The 19,683-nt window shown below is 40.0% G+C and overlaps 1 protein-coding gene across 1 annotated transcript in view; it reads right to left on the bottom strand.

The window, feature by feature from the left end:
• Positions 1-281: 281 nt before the first annotated feature.
• Positions 282-19,683, bottom strand: part of chrna6 (cholinergic receptor, nicotinic, alpha 6) — a 76,127-nt gene continuing 56,725 nt past the window's right edge. Inside the window, exons 4-6 of the mRNA XM_028804599.2 lie at positions 9,272-9,381; positions 8,180-9,179; positions 282-662 (exon numbers count right to left, since the gene is read on the bottom strand). Of these exons, the coding sequence (XP_028660432.1) occupies positions 537-662; positions 8,180-9,179; positions 9,272-9,381 (1,236 nt within the window). The 3' untranslated portion in view covers positions 282-536. The remainder of the gene's footprint in view (positions 663-8,179; positions 9,180-9,271; positions 9,382-19,683) is intronic.

The raw sequence follows: 19,683 nt of genomic DNA, 5'->3' as shown, positions 1-19,683 counted from the left end.
GATGCAGCAGGACAGTGAAGCAAGAAAGAAGTTACAGGTAACAAGTCCAAATTTGGGGTGGACATTTCCTCCTATCCTCCATATAGCAAAGAACCTCAGATGTTCAATGGGAGCGTGACATGATAAAATAAGAAGCATTGCACCTTAGATCAAAACCTTCAAAGATTCAAAGTCAATAGGTTAGTAAAGGCATATATCATTTTCTGTTTTGTACTTAATATTTCTCGAAACAGCAAAGCCATTGCTCCATCTCTCAACCTTTCTAAGTCTTAGACTGAAAGTTGTATAGGAAGTGCATTTTTGTATTCAAGTAAATGCGGGGTGTGCTTTACAGAGCAGTCATTACAATACAACTCTTTCTAAAAGACACTTCTAACAAATTAGAGAGTGATGGACATTGAGTTTACATGAACACCAGTGAGAATGAGACTTATTTTTAATTTTCTCAAAATCATCCCTTTTCTCCACAGCAGTCTCTTGTCATCAAGCGTCATGGAGATGCGTATCAATAAAGAGGAAGTGCAACACTTGACATATTATCTCAGAAAGCCTATCAGAGGCTGGAGAAACAATCCCAGAGTTCCCAAAAGACAAACCAATACAAACACCCAGAGAAAGATCCGGTCGATCACCATGGCCACATACTTCCAGTCGTCTTCAACCTGAAAGAGGAAAGAAGGATGCACAGGATGAGTTTCCAAAGATAAATAAAAAGTTATGCCATGGTTAATCAAGTGTTTGGAAGGGAATTCATAAACTAAAATCAACTGCTCCTTTAATAATGAATACTGGCTGTGCTACCCATGCCATGGAGATGAGGAAGCTATGGTGGGTCCTTAGCCTCACCCGGTTCGACCACGTCATGAAATAAGATGTATGCAAGATCATGGGGCAATGATCAATGAGGAGATGCGTGGATCATGACTTCCATTGTGTGGTCTCGTAGTCCAGAGTGACGACAACTTGGTGACCAAGATGGCCCTACGATTAAGCCTGTGTGACAAATGGCCGCGTGGAAGACCAAAGAAGCGCTGGCTCGAGCGAATCAAGGAGGATGCACCAAAAGCTTATATAGCCCTCGAAGATGCCCTACATCAAAAAAAATTGCGATTGACCTGTTTGACAGCTGAATGCACAAATGAGAGATAAAAGCTGGCTGTGCTACCAGGGTTGAAATCTACATGAGCAACATAAACCTCAGCGTTAACACTTGCCGTACACCACCTATTGGAAATTATTTTGCAATGCATTTAATAATAAAATGCATTGCATTGTCAATCCCACAGGTGGGGGAGTCACAAAAAATAAGTAATTAAATGCATTCCTCTAAATGTTTGTCATGTGCCATCTGTTGTTTGACAAATGCAATGCTTATGTTTGTGTTATATGACATTTGATATGGGATTTGTAAAAGCAGTGTTAATGTGTGTGACGCACCAACTGTGGGAATTACAAATACAGTGCTTACATCTGTGTTATATGCCATTTGGTGTAGGATTTATAAAAGCAGAGTTAATGTGTGTGATGTGCCATCTGTTAGAATGATAAATGCGACGCATTTTATTACTAAAAATGTTGGTGATGCACCATCTTAAAGAATGACAAAGACATAGCAACCAGACTTATGCATAGAAAGACACAAAGACACTTATCCTTTTATAAAGGTAGATGTTTGTGTTGGGCCAACTGTTGGAATGACACAGACATAGCAACTGGACAGATTCACAGACTGAAACACAGACACTTACCTTTTTATTAAGGTGGATATCTGTGATGTGCCATCTGTTGGAATGACAGAGACATAGAAACCGGATAGACACACAGACACTTATTCTTTTATTAATTTGGATGTTTACATTGTGCCATCTGTCGGAATGACAAAGACATACAAACCGGACGGACACACAGCTGGTAACACAGACACCCTTTTATTAAGGTGGATATTTTGTACTTAAGGAAGTATAATGATGAGAGCTAATGAGATAAAGTAATATGATATGAGTATGCAGAATTTGACATTAATCCATTCAACATGGCATACTGTATTTCTTTCTACACAACAGAAAACATTTCAGTTTGGATACACGGTGGTAAGCAGAGTGTGAAATTTATTGTGGCGTAGAGTGCCAGAATGGATTCTTTGCTCCTTACACAACTCTCTTAGGTGTATCTTTAAGCTTAATGAAAGGACTCCTTGCCTTTGCCATACTAGAAGAACTTTGATTTGTGGCACTAAAAGTTTGTTGTTTTTATAGGCACACCTGCCGCTGGTGTTGAAACTGCACATTTGCTTGATGGAATGCCAGCTCATACAATGGGTGACTGATCCCTGGATGATCAACATCCCTGCGAAGTCACTGTCCCCAGTGACCTCTTCCCACTACTTGAAACGGTACACAATTCTTCAAAACAGCGGGGTGATCTCTTCTGCTGCGGCCGTGTAGCCAGTGACAAAGACAAATCAGCAGGGGTCTTGAGCACCTTGCTGTTAGGTGGCACATCAGAGATGTTGACTGCTGTTGTCGTGAACTTTTCTGCAGTGATCTGTTGATTACAAGTTGGCCAGCAAACCTCAGTGTCTGGAGCTGCTGATGTACCCATCTCTTAGCTGTTGTCGTTCACTGAACTGACACAGCAAACACTGTTCCAGCTCCGGATCTCAGCTTTAAGACACTCTCTCCATTGTTCTTCTGTAACACCTCTGTGATCTACTTTGTCCTTCGCCTGAACATTCTTGCTCCCAACCTTGCTTGACACGGCTCTCCTGGGGTCAGTGACAGCTCAATTGGCCACACTTTTTCCCATGGTGAGTTGGACGGTGTGTGCACTCTGGCCAATGGACTTTAGCCAATGGAGATATGTTGGTGGACCTGCACTGGTGCTGAAAATGATAGATAGATAGATAGATAGATAGATAGATAGATAGATAGATAGATAGATAGATAGATAGATAGATAGATAGATAGATAGATAGATAGATAGATAGATAGATAGATAGATAGATAGATAGATAGATAGATAGATAGATAGATAGATAGATAGATAGATAGATAAAAATACACAAACACTTTGGGCTGAACACACACCAGAATGATTATAAAGAAAGAACATTAAAAAGGAAGACAAGGAAAAGAAAGCTAAGGTTGTCATTTGGTTGTGACCGTCACAGTGAGGAATCCAACAGATGTGTTTCTGTTGGTATTAAGGAGCTGCTGTTGTGTTTCTTGACACACTTTACATGATTCATTGGCTGAAAGTCCTCAATGTTAGTGTGTCATCGAGAGGATGTGCAGAATTGTTCATAATGGCACTCAATTTTGTTTTCATTCTCTCTCTTTGCTGTGACCCCTGGTGGGGTCCAAAGTGTGTCCTTTAACCGGGCTTGCCTTTTTAATTAGTTTGTTGATTTGGTGGCCCTCTCTTGAAGTGATGTTACGAGTCCAGCACATCACAATGTAGAAAATCCCACTGGACATGACAGAGTTGTAGAAGATGTGAAGAATGTCACTTTCCACCTTCAAGGAACACTGTCTCCTCAAGAAAAAGAACCTGCTCTGCCCTTTCTTCGATAGTTCGTCTATGTTCTGAGACAAGTCCAGCCTGTCATTGATAAGGATCCCTAAGGACTTGTAGAAGTGCACCTCGACATTCACTCCTTGAATAGTCATCAGACCAACTTCTCCCCCTGACTCCTTTGGTCTGTCTCATCCCCCTTATCAATAACACCCCTTAAATACAGAATCATCTGAGAATTTCTGCAAGTGACCTGACCTGCTGTTATATTTCTAATTTTTGGTGTACAGAGTGCAGAGATGAGAACCCAGGCCTGTTCCTTGTGGTGCTCCAGTGTTGCTCACACAGTCCTTGAGTCTCTCAAACTGCTCAATTGGCCACACTTTTTCCCATGGTGAGTTGGACGGTGTGTGCACTCTGGCCAACGGACTTTAGCCAATGGAGATATGTTGGTGGACCTGCACTGGTGCTCAAAATGATAGATAGATAGATAGATAGATAGATAGATAGATAGATAGATAGATAGATAGATAGATAGATAGATAGATAGATAGATAGATAGATAGATAGATAGATAGATAGATAGATAGATAGATAGATAGATAGATAGATAGATAGATAGATGCAAGATTTCCCATGAATGGTCTGCAAGAGATTGAGAGAGACAGTCAGTGCACCCCGCTGCCTCCTGGTCTGGCGTTGAATTTCTATCATTTAGGCCCTTCAGCTGTCTCCCAATCGCACGTGTGTGACACTCTCTTCTCTCTATAAAATGGTACAATCACACCGCTCCTCCACTCCTCCGGTATTCTCTCCCATTCATAGATCTTCTTCATTAGATCCCACAACATGCCTAACCCCTCGTCCACTAAACTCTTCCACACTCTTCATCCGGTCTTGTTGCCTCTCCATTTTTCATTCATTTTCAGCACCTCATTTGTTTCCTCCCTGCTTATTCTTAATATTAGACCTTCACTTAGGACTCCATCCCCAAATACTATACAGATCACTAATTGAAAAAATCATTTGATTTTATCACTACTCCTTATCAGCAAAACACCCACTAAGAGGGTGCTTTGTATTTTAGAAAAGATTTTCTGTCTGTGATGCAGAAATATGAGATTTGAATATGTCTGAAGATAACACAGCACACACTTTCACCCTTAAACTTTTTAAAATTAAAAAAATTTAATCCTTTGAAAGAGCTGGCAGTAACTTGCTTATAGTGAGAATAAAGAGAACATATAATTTGTTTTCCTCCTGTTGGTATTGCTTTTAAGTAGCCATATGAGTCATAAATATTAATGTAAGAAGAACGGTCTCTAAATATTTGCACACATTTATGCTGCAACCATTTTGCTGTTCTTTCCTATTTTTTAGAACATTAGAACAAATCTGGATGAGAAGAGGCCATTCAGCCCAACAGTGTTTGTCAGTTCTATCAACTTAATTCTTCTAAAATAACATCAAGTGGAGTTCTGAAGGTAACTAAAGTCCTCCTGTACACCACACTACTTGGTCACTTATTCTACGTGTCTATGGCAGGATCCTGGAGAGCCACTAAGGCTGCTGGTTTTTGTTCCAACCCAGTTGCTTAATTTGAAGCCAATCCTCACCAGTAACAGATCTTATTCAATTTCATAGCTTGTTAGTATTTTAACTCCACCATGTCAGCTCATTCTTAAATCGTAGATTTTTTATCATCCTAGTGATTTGAAACCTAAAATGGATGGGTAATTTTCAGTTTTTCACTTTCTCTTCAGTTTCCTTCTGACTGCTTAATTAAACCAAATCGTGGAGACCAGCGAGATTTGTCATGTGCATTTTACTGCTAGCTAGCTGTCACCTGTAGCTCCACCCACGTAGTAGTGTAACAGACTTTAAAAATCAAGAATTTTTTTAAAAAAATGTAATAATTTGTATTGAGAAGAATTTATATTGATAGCTTTCATATCTGAGGACCTCTTGATATACAAAATTTTTGGTTTTGCTATCAGGGGCAAGAATGTAGCTGTGATATCTTTGCCAAAAATGTAAAAATTTGGCAAGGTATCTCTGGCCAAGTGGAAGGTAGGTCCATTCTGACATCAAACGTTGTCACTGTATCTGATTGTCTTCAGCTCTGATGGTAGAGCGTCCCCCACATGGGGAGAAGAGCACATGGCCATGATATCTCTGCCAATGAGCAGCTACACGCTAAAACACACGTAGCTATGATCTCTCTCTCAGAAACGTCAAATGCTACTCCATAACAATCTCTAGATAATGTCTGCTGAACAAACAGGTATCGCTAGTTAAGCGGAGGCAAGGTACACTCCAACACGTGGTGCGAGGTACAATACAATACAATTTATTTTTTGTATAGCCCAAAATCACACAGGAAGTGCCGCAATGGGCTTTAACAGGCCCTGCCTCTTGACAGCCCCCCAGCCTTGACTCTCTAAGAAGACCTTTTAGGGAAAAAATGGAAGAAACCTTGGGAAAGGCAGTTCAATGAGAGACCCCTTTCCAGGTAGGTTGGGCGTGTAGTGGGTGTCAAAAAGAAGGGGGTCAATATAATACAGTACACAGAACAGAACAAATCCTCAATACAGTATAAAAATAAAAATTTTAGAAGTACGGAGCAGAATTTAACAGTAGATGATATCACATAGTATGATTTGGATTTGTTTAGAGTACTGGAGACCTCAGCCATCAAGCTGCCTCCCCCATTTGGCCATTCCACAGCTGAAATAGCGCTAATCCGATGAAAGTACCCCTCTTTCCCATGATTGCTGTGATCCTCCATCAGGGATGGCTTTACCTTAGGCAGGCAAAACAACCTTGGCAGGTGGGCTGTGGCACCAAGTGCCACATTTGAGTACCGAGAAGAGAAACAGAATAGGTGAGGGTTAGTATCCAATTCTAACTATCATGTTACTTATGGTTTTAGTGTTAATGGCTAACAACAGATGTGCAGTCTGTACAGTTAATCAGCAACTCTAGTCAGGGTGTGCTAAACTGAAGCCGTGAGTCTACAGCTGGGATTTAAAAGCTGAGACCGAAGGTAGAGCAACTCGAATGGAAGCTGGCACGTCAGTGAGGAGGGCCCTGGCCGACTCCTCACTCCTGAGGTCCTACCTCCCACTCCCCTCGACCCGCAGCCTTTCTGTTGAATTTGCGCAAACAAATCAGTGCCACAACTGAACTATGATAACTTAGCATTTAAAGAGAAGCCGGAATGTTCAAGCAAATTCTAGAAAAACCCTGATCTAAATCTGTTAAGTAGTTGTCTCATTTGCTAGCTAAGTGGATGTAAGGTACTCCCTGAGACTGGCGTGTGAGGGAGGAGGGAAACCCGGCCACCTTCCCTTGGCCTCCTGCGGCTCTCTTGGATTCGCACAAATAAATCGGTATTGCAAGCGAACGATGATACTTAGCGCGATGAGAGAAGTCGCAAAATCAACCAGAATGTTCAAGCAACTTATAGAAAAACCCAGATCTAAATCCGTTAAGCAGTTCTCTCGCGAAAAGCGGACAGACATAAGACAGACAGACTTTGGATTTTATATATCTAGAGATAAGGAGCAGTTAAAACAATGAATATATCTGTTTAAGACTAAAATAAGCAATTAAAGGTTCAAAATCTTAACATGCAGAACAAGCAGAAAAATCTCACTTGATCTCACAATGAATGATCTCTCATGAAGCAATTGAGTTGGAACAAAAATCTGAAGCCACTGCGGCCCTCCAGGAGTGACGTTGCTCAGCTCTGATTTAAACGTTCTGAGTCTTAAATATCAAATAAATAAATAAAATTAAAAGTATTAATTAATAGCAAAAACTAGTCATTAATTAAGAAAATGGTTAGAATGAAAACCTGTAGCCACTGTGGTTTTCCAAGATTGGACCTTACCGCCCTTGGTCTTTGGTTCTCTGTGTAAAGAAAAACTTCCTAATGTTTGTGCAAAACTTTCCCCTAGAGGGATTTGAACCCACAACTTCAGAGTTTGAGGTCCTAAGCCTTAACCACTACACCACACTGTCTACAATACAGCATTAGAACAATCTAGATGAGAACAGGCCATTCAACCCAACAACGATCTCCAGTCCTATCCACTTAATTCATCCAAACAACATCAAGTTGAGTTTTGTGGGTTCCTAAAGTCCTCCTGTCTACCACACTACTTGTTCACTTATTTCAAGTGTCTGTTGTTCTCTGTGTGAAAAAACAACTTCCTAATGTTTGTGTGATGTTTACCCTTAACAAGTTTCCAACTGTGTCCCCATGTTCTCGATGAACTCATTTTAAAGTCACCGTCTTGATCCACTGGAGTGATTCCCTTCATAATTTTAAACACTTCAGTCAGGTCTCCTCTTGATCTCCTGTAAAGGCTTAGCTCTTTTAATCTTTCCTCATAACTCATCCCCTGTAGCCCCTCAATAAACCTTGTTGCTTTTCTCTGGACCTTTTATAATGCTGCTATGTCGTTTTTGTAACCTGGAGACCAAAACTGCACACAGTACTCCAGATGAGGCCTCACCAGTGTGTTATAAAGCTTGAGCAGAACCTCCTGTGACTTGTATTCCACACATCAGGGCGCTATATAATCTGAAAGTCTGTTAGCTTTCTTAATGGCTTCTGAACATGTCACACATTTCTGGGACAGTTAACAAGATCTCTTACCTCTTTTGCTTTATTCTGGCTCCGCATGTTTTCCGCTATGTATTTCACACTTTCAATAGCCTGTTTGATTTCTGGGGAGACAACGGAGAATGCGACCACCGTATTAAGAGGTTGTGGATTCAGCTGTCTGCTCAGCTTGCTGGAATCGGGTTCTGTGTGCTCCTTGGAATGCTGACACGGACACTTCTTCTGCTCGGTCGATAGCTTACTTTCTCCAAACTCCATGCAATTCTTGGATCCCGAATGAGACATGCTGTTTTTTCGCTTCTTATTGCTGGACTTCATTGGTGGCTGGTCCATAGGCCTTCTCATCAGCATAATTCGGGGCAAGATACAGAGAAAGACAGACCTGACCCATTCCGGCATGGTATGGGTCATTGGTGTCCTGTAGTGAACGTTCAAAACAAACACGGTTATTACAATTGAAAGTGTCACAAATATCATTGTGAACAGAAGATATTCGCCAATAAGTGGGATCACCAAAGAGGTGGAGGGAATGGTCTCGGTGATCACAAGCAAAAACACAGTCAAAGACAAAAGCACTGAGATGCACAGGGTGACTTTTTCTCCACAGTCAGAAGGGAGGTAAAACACGAGAACTGTTAGAAACGAGATCAGCAGGCAGGGGATAATAAGATTTATGGTATAGAAAAGTGGAAGTCTTCTGATGTAAAAGGAGTAGGTGATGTCTGGATAGATTTCCTCACAGCAGTTGTACTTGATATCGTGCTTATACCCCGGAGCATCTATGATTTCCCATTCACCACTCTCCCAAAAATCTTTCAGGTTTACTTTGGAGCCAATTAGCACAAGGTCTATTTTAGCCTTATCGTAAGTCCAGGAGCCAAATTTCATCGAGCAGTTTTGATAGTCAAATGGAAAATAAGTGATGTCCATCGGACAAGAGCTTTTGAAAATAGCAGGTGGAATCCAAGTCACCGTGCCGTCATATTTCAACAAAGCTTTGGTTTTGTCTTCAACGAGAAAGTCACCAACAGCACTGGAAAGAGAACAATGCGATATATGTGAGAACATGAGATGATGCACAAAGATGGCAGCAATGCACCACACGCAAAATCCATGCTGACTTACTTGTTATAAAGTACAATGTCAGGCCTCCATATCTTATTGGAAGGAACTCGTATGAACTCAATGCCGTCAAATTCAACTGGATTCCACCTCAACTTGTAGTCATTCCATATCTGTCAAAAAATGATTAAGATAACAAAGCAGATCATTGTTTGTATGTCATCACAGATAATATTTCCCTGAGGCTTCTCCAAGTGCTTCAAAACCACTACCTTCATAGCCATGCCAATGCATGTCTATCTCACTATTGCTCTCATACTGGTCATCATGAAATACTAAGAGGGGCTAGTAATGGGCCACCTAAAAGATAGACTTCCCATATCACATTACCCCTTCCAGTTTGCCCATTCCACTGTGGATGTCATATCATCAATTCTTCATCTAGTCCTGTTCCATCTAGACAAAGCAGACATTTATTCTAGAATGCTGCTCACAACCTCAGAGGTTCATAGGGAAGCTGAGTCTACTAGGTATGGACCTCTAAGGTGGGTACTGCTAACCCAACCCGGTACAGACAGACGCAGAGGCTCAACTCCAAACCACGCAGGGCTTTTTTATTTTTATTTTCCTTTGTGTTAAACATCTTCCCTGCCTCCCACAAGCACAACAACACAGTCACAAGCACAATACACAACACAATTCTTTTCTTTTCTTCTTTTCCTTTTTCTTTTTCTCCTCCACTCCTCCCAGCGAGTTTCGTCTCCCTCCTCCTGACTCTGCCTCACCGAGTAGCGTCTGCTGACCCCGTATATAAGGCACCAGGAAGAGCTCCATTTGTATGATGACTTATTTCCGGCAACACTTCCAGCTGTGACAGAAGAACTGCCATGAGGGCTCAGCGGTTGCTTCAGCAACCCCTGGCGGCACCCACAGACCCCAACAAGGCTGTACCAAACTCCAACTCTGTGGGAGTCCTAGGCACTGCTGCCACCCGGGGGTGGCAGCCATCTAGCGCTCCGGTGGAGGTAACGCTCTGGCCACATTTGTTGTCCTGATCATCCCAGTGTGGAGGTGTCCCGGCCGGGGAAGGGCCCCGGTTATCCACCACATAGGTTCCAACAATTCATTATGCAACTGGATGCTGGACTTCCTGACAGAGAGATCCCAGACAGTCCGCATCTGAAACACAATCTCCAGTACCATCACAATGAGCACTGGTGCTCCCCAAAGCTGTGTACTCAGCCCACTTCTGTTCACTCTGCTGACTCATAACTGTACGGCTGCATACACATCTAAATCCACCATTAAGTTAGCTGACAAAACAACTGTGGTGAGTCTTATCATCAATGGGGATGAGTCAGTTTACAGATGAAAATATGAAGCTGGTTTTAAATTAAAAGTCGTTGAAGTGGTGAAAGAAATCTGAAACTGCGCTGCTGCAACAAAATTCAATGTGTCTGAGAAACTGATGTGAGATTAGAGATGGCAAGAAGATGTAAAAAAAAAATTAAGTGTTGCATTTTTGAACGGGGTTGGCACGGTGGCGCAGTGGGTAGTGCTGCTGCCTCGCAGTTAGGAGACACGGGTTCGCTTCCCGGGTCCTCCCAGCATGGAGTTTGCATGTTCTCCCCGTGTCTGCATAAGTTTCCTCAGGATACTCCAGTTTCCTCCCAAAGACGTGCATTGGCGATTCTAAATTGTTCCTAGTGTGAGTGCCCTGCGGTGGGCTGGCACCCTGCCCAGGGTTTGTTTCCTGCCTTGTTCCCTGTGTTGGCTGGGATTGGCTCCAGCAGACCCCCGTGACCCTGTAGTTCAGATATAGCGGGTTTAATAATGGATGGATTTTTGAACGGCGTATAAGTCGGGGCCTGATTTTATCATCGATTTTTCGGGTTTCAAGACCCGACTTATACGCGAGTATATACCGTATCTTGAATTTCAGAAACCATTTGTGCCACGTGAGAGGGTGGGAGTCAAACTAAAAGAAGTGGCAGTTCAGGGTGACGTTTTTAGATTGGTGCAGAATTGGCTCAGACACAGGAAGTAAAGGGTGATGGTGTGAGGAACCTCATCAGAATTGGGTGATGTTAAAAGTGTTGTTCAGCAGGGGCCAGTGATAGGACTGCTGCTATTTTTAATATATAGAAATGATTTAGATAGGAATATAAGTAACAAGCTGATTAAGTTTGCAGATGATACCAAGATAGGTGGATTAGCAGATAAGTTGGAATCCATTATATCATTACAGAAGGACTTGGACAGCATACAGGCTTGGACAGATTTGTAGCAGATGAAATTTAATGTCCGTAAATGTAAAGTATTACACATAGGAAGTAAAAATGTGAGGTTTGAATACACAATGGGAGGTCTGAAAAATGAGAGCACACCTTATGAGAAGGATTTAGTAGTCATAGTGGACTCTACGCTATCAACTACCTATATTTCATGATTATCACAAAATACTCAATCCAGACAGGTTTCACTCCTCATTGGTGCTTTAACTCAGGCAGGAAATGATGTGAGGCCAACACTGGAGAAGTATGTTCTGCCTTCTTTGTAACCGTCAGGAGATGAGCAAACAGGACAGGGAAGGTTGACTAACAGCCAAATAGAGAGAATTATAATAGTCGAGACGAGAAGAAATAAATGCATGAACAACTATTTCTAAGTCTTTTTAAAGGAAAGTACAGATTTCAGTTCGGCAATCCTCATAAGCTGAATGAAACTTTCTTTTACCACCCCATTCATTTATTTGTCAAATTTAAAAGCTGGATCAAAGATTACACGTCGGTTAGCCTATTCTGTACCCATTTACACATGACACCCCTCAATTCCGACTTCTTTTAGTTGGGTGCTTAACCTCTCATGTTGGACCTTATCAAATGCTTTCTGAAAATAAAGATAAATAATATCATATGCACTACTCTGGTCATATCGACAGACAGACAGACAGACAGACAGATACAGTGGGGCAAAAAAGTATTTAGTCAGCCACCAATTGTGCAAGTTCTCCCACTTAAAAAGATGAGAGAGGCCTGTAATTTTCATCATAGGTATGCCTCAACTATGAGAGACAAAATGAGAAAAAAAATCCAGAAAATCACATTTTCTGATTTTAAAGAGTTTATTTGCAAATTATGGTGGAAAATAAGTATTTGGTCAATAACAAACAAGCAAGATTTCTGGCTCTCACAGACCTGTAACTTCTTCTGTAAGAGGCTCCTCTGTCCTCCACTCGTTACCTGTATTAATGGCACCTGTTTGAACTTGTTATCAATATAAAAGACACCTGTCCACAACCTCAAACAGTCACACTCCAAACTCCACTATGGCCAAGACCAGAGAGCTGTCAAAGGACACCAGAAACAAAATTGTAGACCTGCACCAGGCTGGGAAGACTGAATCTGCAATAGGTAAGCAGCTTGGTGTGAAGAAATCAACTGTGGGAGCAATTATTAGAAAATGGAAGACATACAAGACCACTGATAATCTCCCTCGATCTGGGGCTTCACGCAAGATCTCACCCCGTGGGGTCAAAATGATCACAAGAACAGTGAGCAAAAATCCCAGAACCACACGGGCGGACCTAGTGAATGACCTGCAGAGAGCTGGGACCAAAGTAACAAAGGCTACCATCAGTAACACACTACGCCGCCAGGGACTCAAATCCTGCAGTGCCAGACGTGTTCCCCTGCTTAAGCCAGTACATGTGCAGGCCCGTCTGAAGTTTGCTAGAGGGCATTTGGATGATCCAGAAGAGGATTGGGAGAATGTCATATGGTCAGATGAAAAAAACTCTACTCGTCGTGTTTGGAGGAGAAAGAATGCTGAGTTGCATCCAAAGAACACCATACCTACTGTAAAGCATGGGGGTGGAAACATCATGCTTTGGGGCTGTTTTTCTGCAAAGGGACCAGGACGACTGATCCGTGTAAAGGAAAGAATGAATAGGGCCATGTATCGTCAGATTTTGAGTGAAAACCTCCTTGGAAAACTGCATGGAGGAATGGGCCAAAATACCAGCAACAGTGTGTGAAAACCTTGTGAAGACTTACAGAAAATGTTTGACCTCTGTCATTGCCAACAAAGGGTATATAACAAAGTATTGAGATGAACTTTTGTTATTGACCAAATACTTTTTTTCCACCATGATTTGCAAATAAATTCTTCAAAAATCAGACAATGTGATTTTCTGGATTTTGTTCTCATTTTGTCTCTTGTAGTTGAGGTACGATGAAAATACCTATGATGAAAATTACAGGCCTCTCTCATCTTTTTAAGTGGGAGAACTTGCACAATTGGTGGCTGACTAAATACTTTTTTGCCCCACTGTAGGTAGGTAGGTAGGTAGGTAGGTAGGTAGATAGATAGATAGATAGATATGAAAGGCACTATATGATAGATAGATAGATAGATAGATAGATAGATAGATAGATAGATAGATAGATAGATAGATAGATAGATAGATAGATAGATAGATAGATAGATAGATAGATAGATAGATAGATAGATAGATAGATAGATAGATAGATAGATAGATAGATAGATAGATAGATAGTCCCAAGGGGAAATACACAATTTCACATATCTTCCAGTGTTTTAGTAAAACATAACCTCCCACATCTGAACTCGTGCTTAGTGTTCCATAAACTCCTGTTTTTTCCATGTGATGCTCAATCTTTTCCCTAATAATTCATTTTATTAATTTAATGTGATGAACATTAAGGTTACTGACTATAGTCACTTGAATCTGCCCACTCACACTTTTTATATAATGGAAAAATATTTGCTATTTCTCAGTCCTTAGGAATTCCCCAGTGTGCAGTGACTTTTAAAAAATATGTATCGAGGGTCTCTATCTGCACTCGCTAACCTCCTAAAGCAATGAAGAATAAATATTATCTGCTCCTGGTGATTTGTTTGATTTCAGCCTATTTAATCTAAGCAGTACTTCTCCCTCTACAATTTCCAAATCCCTCAGTACCTCCTTAGTAGTCCCTGTTACTGCTGGGAAGTTATCAACTTCCTCACATGTGAAGATCTCAGAAAAATGCAAGTGTAGAGCACCTACTTTTTCACTATCTGTATATTTTAATTCATCTTTACTATTCCTGATGCTGGCTGGGTTGGGTTTGACCCTGTTCAGGAATAAGCAGGTTAGAAAATGACTGACTTACTATTCCTGATGCACTTAACCTCTTCCTTGACTGTTCTTTAATTGCAAAAATTATAAAAGAATCTCTGCGGTGGGTTGGCACCCTGCCCAGGATTGGTTCCCTGCCTTGTGCCCTGTGTTGGCTGGGATTGGCTCCAGCAGACCCCCGTGACCCTGTGTTCGGATTCAGCGGGTTGGAAAATGGATGGATGGATAAAAGAATCTCTTTGGGTTGTCTTTAGCATTATCTGCTATGTTCCTCTCTAATTGCCTTTTAGCCTCCCTAATATCCTTCTTAATGTTTGCCCTCATGCTTGCGTTGTTAAGAGGAGTGCTGAATGCACCCCAAGGAGACGCGGTTGCTCCTCTAAAACCCCCTCTTAAATGGTGATACAATGGGAAACAAATATATATTTTTTGCTCAATCAGCTGCTGGCTTGCTGCTGCTGCTACTGTGCCACGTGATCTGCATCTTGCACGGCTCACTTTTGTCATATCACCTATTTCCATATATTCGATCTCTTTTTCGCTTTTACCTTTTCATCAATATCGCATTGAATTTTGATTCTGTGTTTGGAATTACATCATGATAGCACAATGTATAACTGCCCGTGAGTGAATATCGTTTCTTTCTCTCTACAAGAAATGTGTATAACAATAGCATTCACACAAATGAGAAATTATTTTTTCTCGCGTGATTTTCACTGAGTAATAATTTCCGTTTGTTTGCGCTGATGTAATCTTTACTAACCTTTTTTTGAGACTTTCAAATTTTCATACTTCCATTATCTCTAACCTGCTCTGCATGTGTATCGTGCCAACGTGTTTGAATTCTTTACGATTTTCTACTTTGTCATCTACTCTTTTGTCTTTTATTTCCAGTGCGGTTAAATCTCTCGGCACAAAGACTCGTCTCGCGGGACATAAAAGTGTCTCTGTGAGAAAATCACATCCCGTCTCCTTCCAACTTTCCAAGATTTTTTGTTATAATAGAAAGACTTATCCACTACACAGTTTTTTTCTTTAATTTCTTACTAGTTCTAAATTTTAGGATGCACCTGTCCTGCACAATGTGTAAAATGTTTCTAAAGCTACTCCACTGCACCTCAACTGTCTCCACACTTAAAAGCTTATCCCAGTCTGTCCTCCTTAGTCTTTGCAGCATCTGCTCAAAATTGTCCCTCGTTAAACTTCCCAGTTTTACTCTTAGCATCTACACTCTGCCAATATACTGAGAATTGTATTATATTATGGTAACTTGACCTTCATCACCTCGGAACCCTGAATGCTGCACTGATTATTACAAAATACGAAATCTACACAGGCTTCCAGTCTCAATCATTCTCAGTAGGTGTCCTTATTACAATATGAGGGCAGTAAGATGCTCTGATTAAGAAAGGAGAACTGGACACTGCTGCAAATTTGAACATTATATTTACTTATTTTGCTGACCCGTTTCACCCAGGCGACTTATGACATTTATGATACAATTGGTTACATTTGCAATACAATACAATACGATTTATTTTTGTATTGCTCAAAATCACACAAGAAGTGGCGCAATGGGCTTTAGCAGGCCCTGCCTTTTAACAGCCTCCCAGCCTTGACTCTCCAAGAAGAAAAGGAAAGAAACCCTTGAAGGAAAAAAAAAGTATGGAAGAAACCTTGGGAATAGCAGTTCAACGAGAGACCCCTTTCCAGGTAGGTTGGGCGTGCAGTGGGTGTCAAAAAAAGGGGTAAATACAACACAATACACAAATCAAAACACAAGTAATTTTTAATACAATATAATAGTACAATAGAAATATTACAAGCATAGAGCAGAATTGAACAGTAGATGATATCACATAAGAGGGATTTGTTTTTTGGATTCCAATTAGAGCACTGACCAAGTGCCCTGCTCATGGCCACACAGTGTCAGAACTGGGATTAGAACCCACAACTTTAGTGTTTGAGTTCCTAAACCTTAACCACTACATCACACTGTCTACATTACAGCATTAGAACACTCTAGATGAGAACAGGCCATTCAGCCCAACAAATCTCACCAGTCCTATCCACTTAAGTCTTCCAGAAAACATAAATTCGAGTTTTGAAGGTCCCTAATGTTCTACTGTCTATCACATTACTTGGTCACTAATCACATGTGTCTGTAGTCCTCTGTATGAAAAAAAAACAAAAATAACTTCATAATTCTTGTGGGAAATTTACCCTTAACAAGTTTCCAACTGTGTCCCCATGCTCTTGATGATCTCATTTTAAAGTCACTGTCTCGATTCACTAAACTAATTCCCTTTATAATTTTTAACACTTCAACCAGGTCTACTCTTGATCTCCTTTAAAGGCTCAGTTCTTTTAATCTTTCCTCATTACTCATCCCCTGTAGCCCCTGAATCAGCTGAGTTGCTCTTCTCTGGATTTTTTCTAGTGCTGCTATGTCCTTTTTGTAGCCTGGAGACCAAAACTGTGCCCAGTACTTCAGAGGAGGCCTCACCAGTGTGTTATAAAGCTTGAGCAGAACCTCCTATGACTTGTACTCCACACATCAAGGCGCTATATAACCTAACATTCTCTTAGCATTCTTAATGGCTTCTGAACACTGACTGGCAGTTGATAGTGACGAGTCCACTATGACTTCTAAATCCTTCTCACATGCAGCATTTTCAGGTTTCAGATCCCATTGTGTATTCAAACCTAACATGTTTACTTCCAACATCTAATACTTTACATTTACTGGCATTGAATTTCATCTTCCACAAATCTGCCACACCCTTTATGCTATCCAAGCACCCTGTAATGACTCAACAGACTCTACCTGCCAATCCACCAAGCTTGGTATTATCTGAAAACCTAACCAGCTTGTTACTTATCCATTCCATCCATATAAATTTCATTTTTGTTATTTTTACGTATGTGCATCCATACCACACAAAAACTGGACGCAGCCCCTCACTGGTTATTTAATGGCTTCCAGCACAGTAGACATGACTGAGAGAAGCTTGACTGAGATATTCCTGTTCCCTGAGAAGTGAAAATAGGTAGCTGATATAAACTGACGGATAACCATAAGCATTCTTCTGTGCAAATACACAGCAGTGGCCCTCTTAAAGCAAACTAAAGTACAGTCCGTACATTATATTCATCACTTTTGTAGTGTATTATGTTTGTCACATCAATGTACATATTTATAAAGTCTTGGTGATATGAATTAATATGTGTGTGAGTCATCATTTAGCCTTATAGGCTGTGTTTTTCTACTTAATCAAGGGTGTCATCCCAGTTTCTCTGAAACATTGCATATGGGTCAAAGCTGCAGTAAATATATGCATCATTTTTCCTTTATAAATCCCGACATTTGTGTGGGAAGTTGCATAAGCAAATTTTGAACTTCTTTTAGTGCATACATGAGCTTTATTAATGAGACCCCTGCACTCCATTTCTTTCTGGGTAGCTCTGGCTCACTAAATAAAAGTAGGTTTCTTGGTAAAACATGAAAATGCTTTTATATTTATATGATTTTGTAATCTTTGAAGGCCATATCAAAAGTCTATAAACTGAGAATAACTTTGAAAGCATCTGTATCGTAAAACATCAAAACTGAATTTCTTTGCCTGAAGACAGAGGTGAATTTTCTGCCTGGGCTCCAAAGGGAATGGATGACTTGAAGAACGTGACCTGTCACTGAAGAAAGTGCTAAAAGTGCCAGCACAGACTCTGCCAGGCGAATTAGACGGTGGATCAATGCAAAGTGTACTCTCTGATCACCTCTGAGGCAGTCAATTATATTAACACCACTATCTGAAACACACAATTAATCCGCTCTTTCATCAATCGGATCAAAAGACTAAGAAGTAAAGGGTACAAAATGAGGGAGGATTAAATTGTGGTGGCAATCACTGAACAGGTCCTCCTAGGGAATGGCATATGATCAATGTGAGGAAAAAAAAGGGAATTGGGAACTTGAGATGTGATGATTTTCAATTAGCCATATGACAAATAAAGATCTATCTATCTATCTATCTATCTATCTATCTATCTATCTATCTATCTATCTATCTATCTATCTATCTATCTATCTATCTATCTATCTATCTATCTATCTATCTAGTATATAGTGCCTTTCACATATCTATCTATCTATGATAGATTATATACTAGATAGATAGATAGATAGATAGATAGATAGATAGATAGATAGATAGATAGATAGATAGATAGATAGATAGATAGATAGATAGATAGGAAAGGCACTATATTAAAGATAGATAGATAGATAGATAGATAGATAGATAGATAGATAGATAGATAGATAGATAGATAGATAGATAGATAGATAGATAGATAGATAGATAGATAGATAGATAGATAGATAGATATGAAAGGCACTATATTAAAGATAGATAGATAGATAGATAGATAGATAGATAGATAGATAGATAGATAGATAGATAGATATGAAAGGAACTATATTAAAGATAGATAGATAGATAGATAGATAGATAGATAGATAGATAGATAGATAGATAGATAGATAGATAGATAGATAGATAGATAGATAGATATGAAAGGCACTATATTAAAGATAGATAGATAGATAGATAGATAGATAGATAGATAGATAGATAGATAGATAGATAGATAGATAGATAGATAGATAGATAGATAGATAGATATGAAAGGCACTATATTATAGATAGATAGATAGATAGATAGATAGATAGATAGATAGATAGATAGATAGATAGATAGATAGATAGATAGATAGATAGATAGATATGAGAGGCACTATATAATAGATAGATAGATAGATAGATAGATAGATAGATAGATAGATAGATAGATAGATAGATAGATAGATAGATAGATAGATAGATAGATAGATAGATAGATAGATAGATAGATAGATCTTTATTTGTCCCCAGGGGGAAGTTTGGCTTTTTACAGAATGTCTTTAAATAAATAAATTCATAAATACAAGAGGTAGATAAGTAATTATGAGATGGACCTGACAGTCATAGTGGACTCATTGCTTTCAACATCCACACAGTATACAAAAGCCATTAAGAAAGCTAACAGAATGTTAGTTTGTACTTCACGGTGTGCCGAGTACAAGTCCCAGGAGGTTATGCTGAAGCTTCATAATGTACTGGTTAGATCTCTTCTGGAGTACTGTGTGCAGTTTTCATCTCCATAATACAAAAAAGAGACACTAGAACTAGAAAAGGGCCAAAGAAGAACAATATGGCTCATGTAGGGTATGAGTTATGAGGAAAGATTGTAGGAAATAAAACCTATTTCCATTGAAGCAAATGTCGATATG

The sequence above is a fragment of the Erpetoichthys calabaricus genome, chromosome 7 (genome assembly GCF_900747795.2).
Source record: "Erpetoichthys calabaricus chromosome 7, fErpCal1.3, whole genome shotgun sequence".
Classification (NCBI taxonomy): Eukaryota; Metazoa; Chordata; class Cladistia; order Polypteriformes; family Polypteridae; genus Erpetoichthys; species Erpetoichthys calabaricus.
Note: the sequence above shows the minus strand (reverse complement) of the source record. Positions and strands in the feature narration are given on the sequence as shown.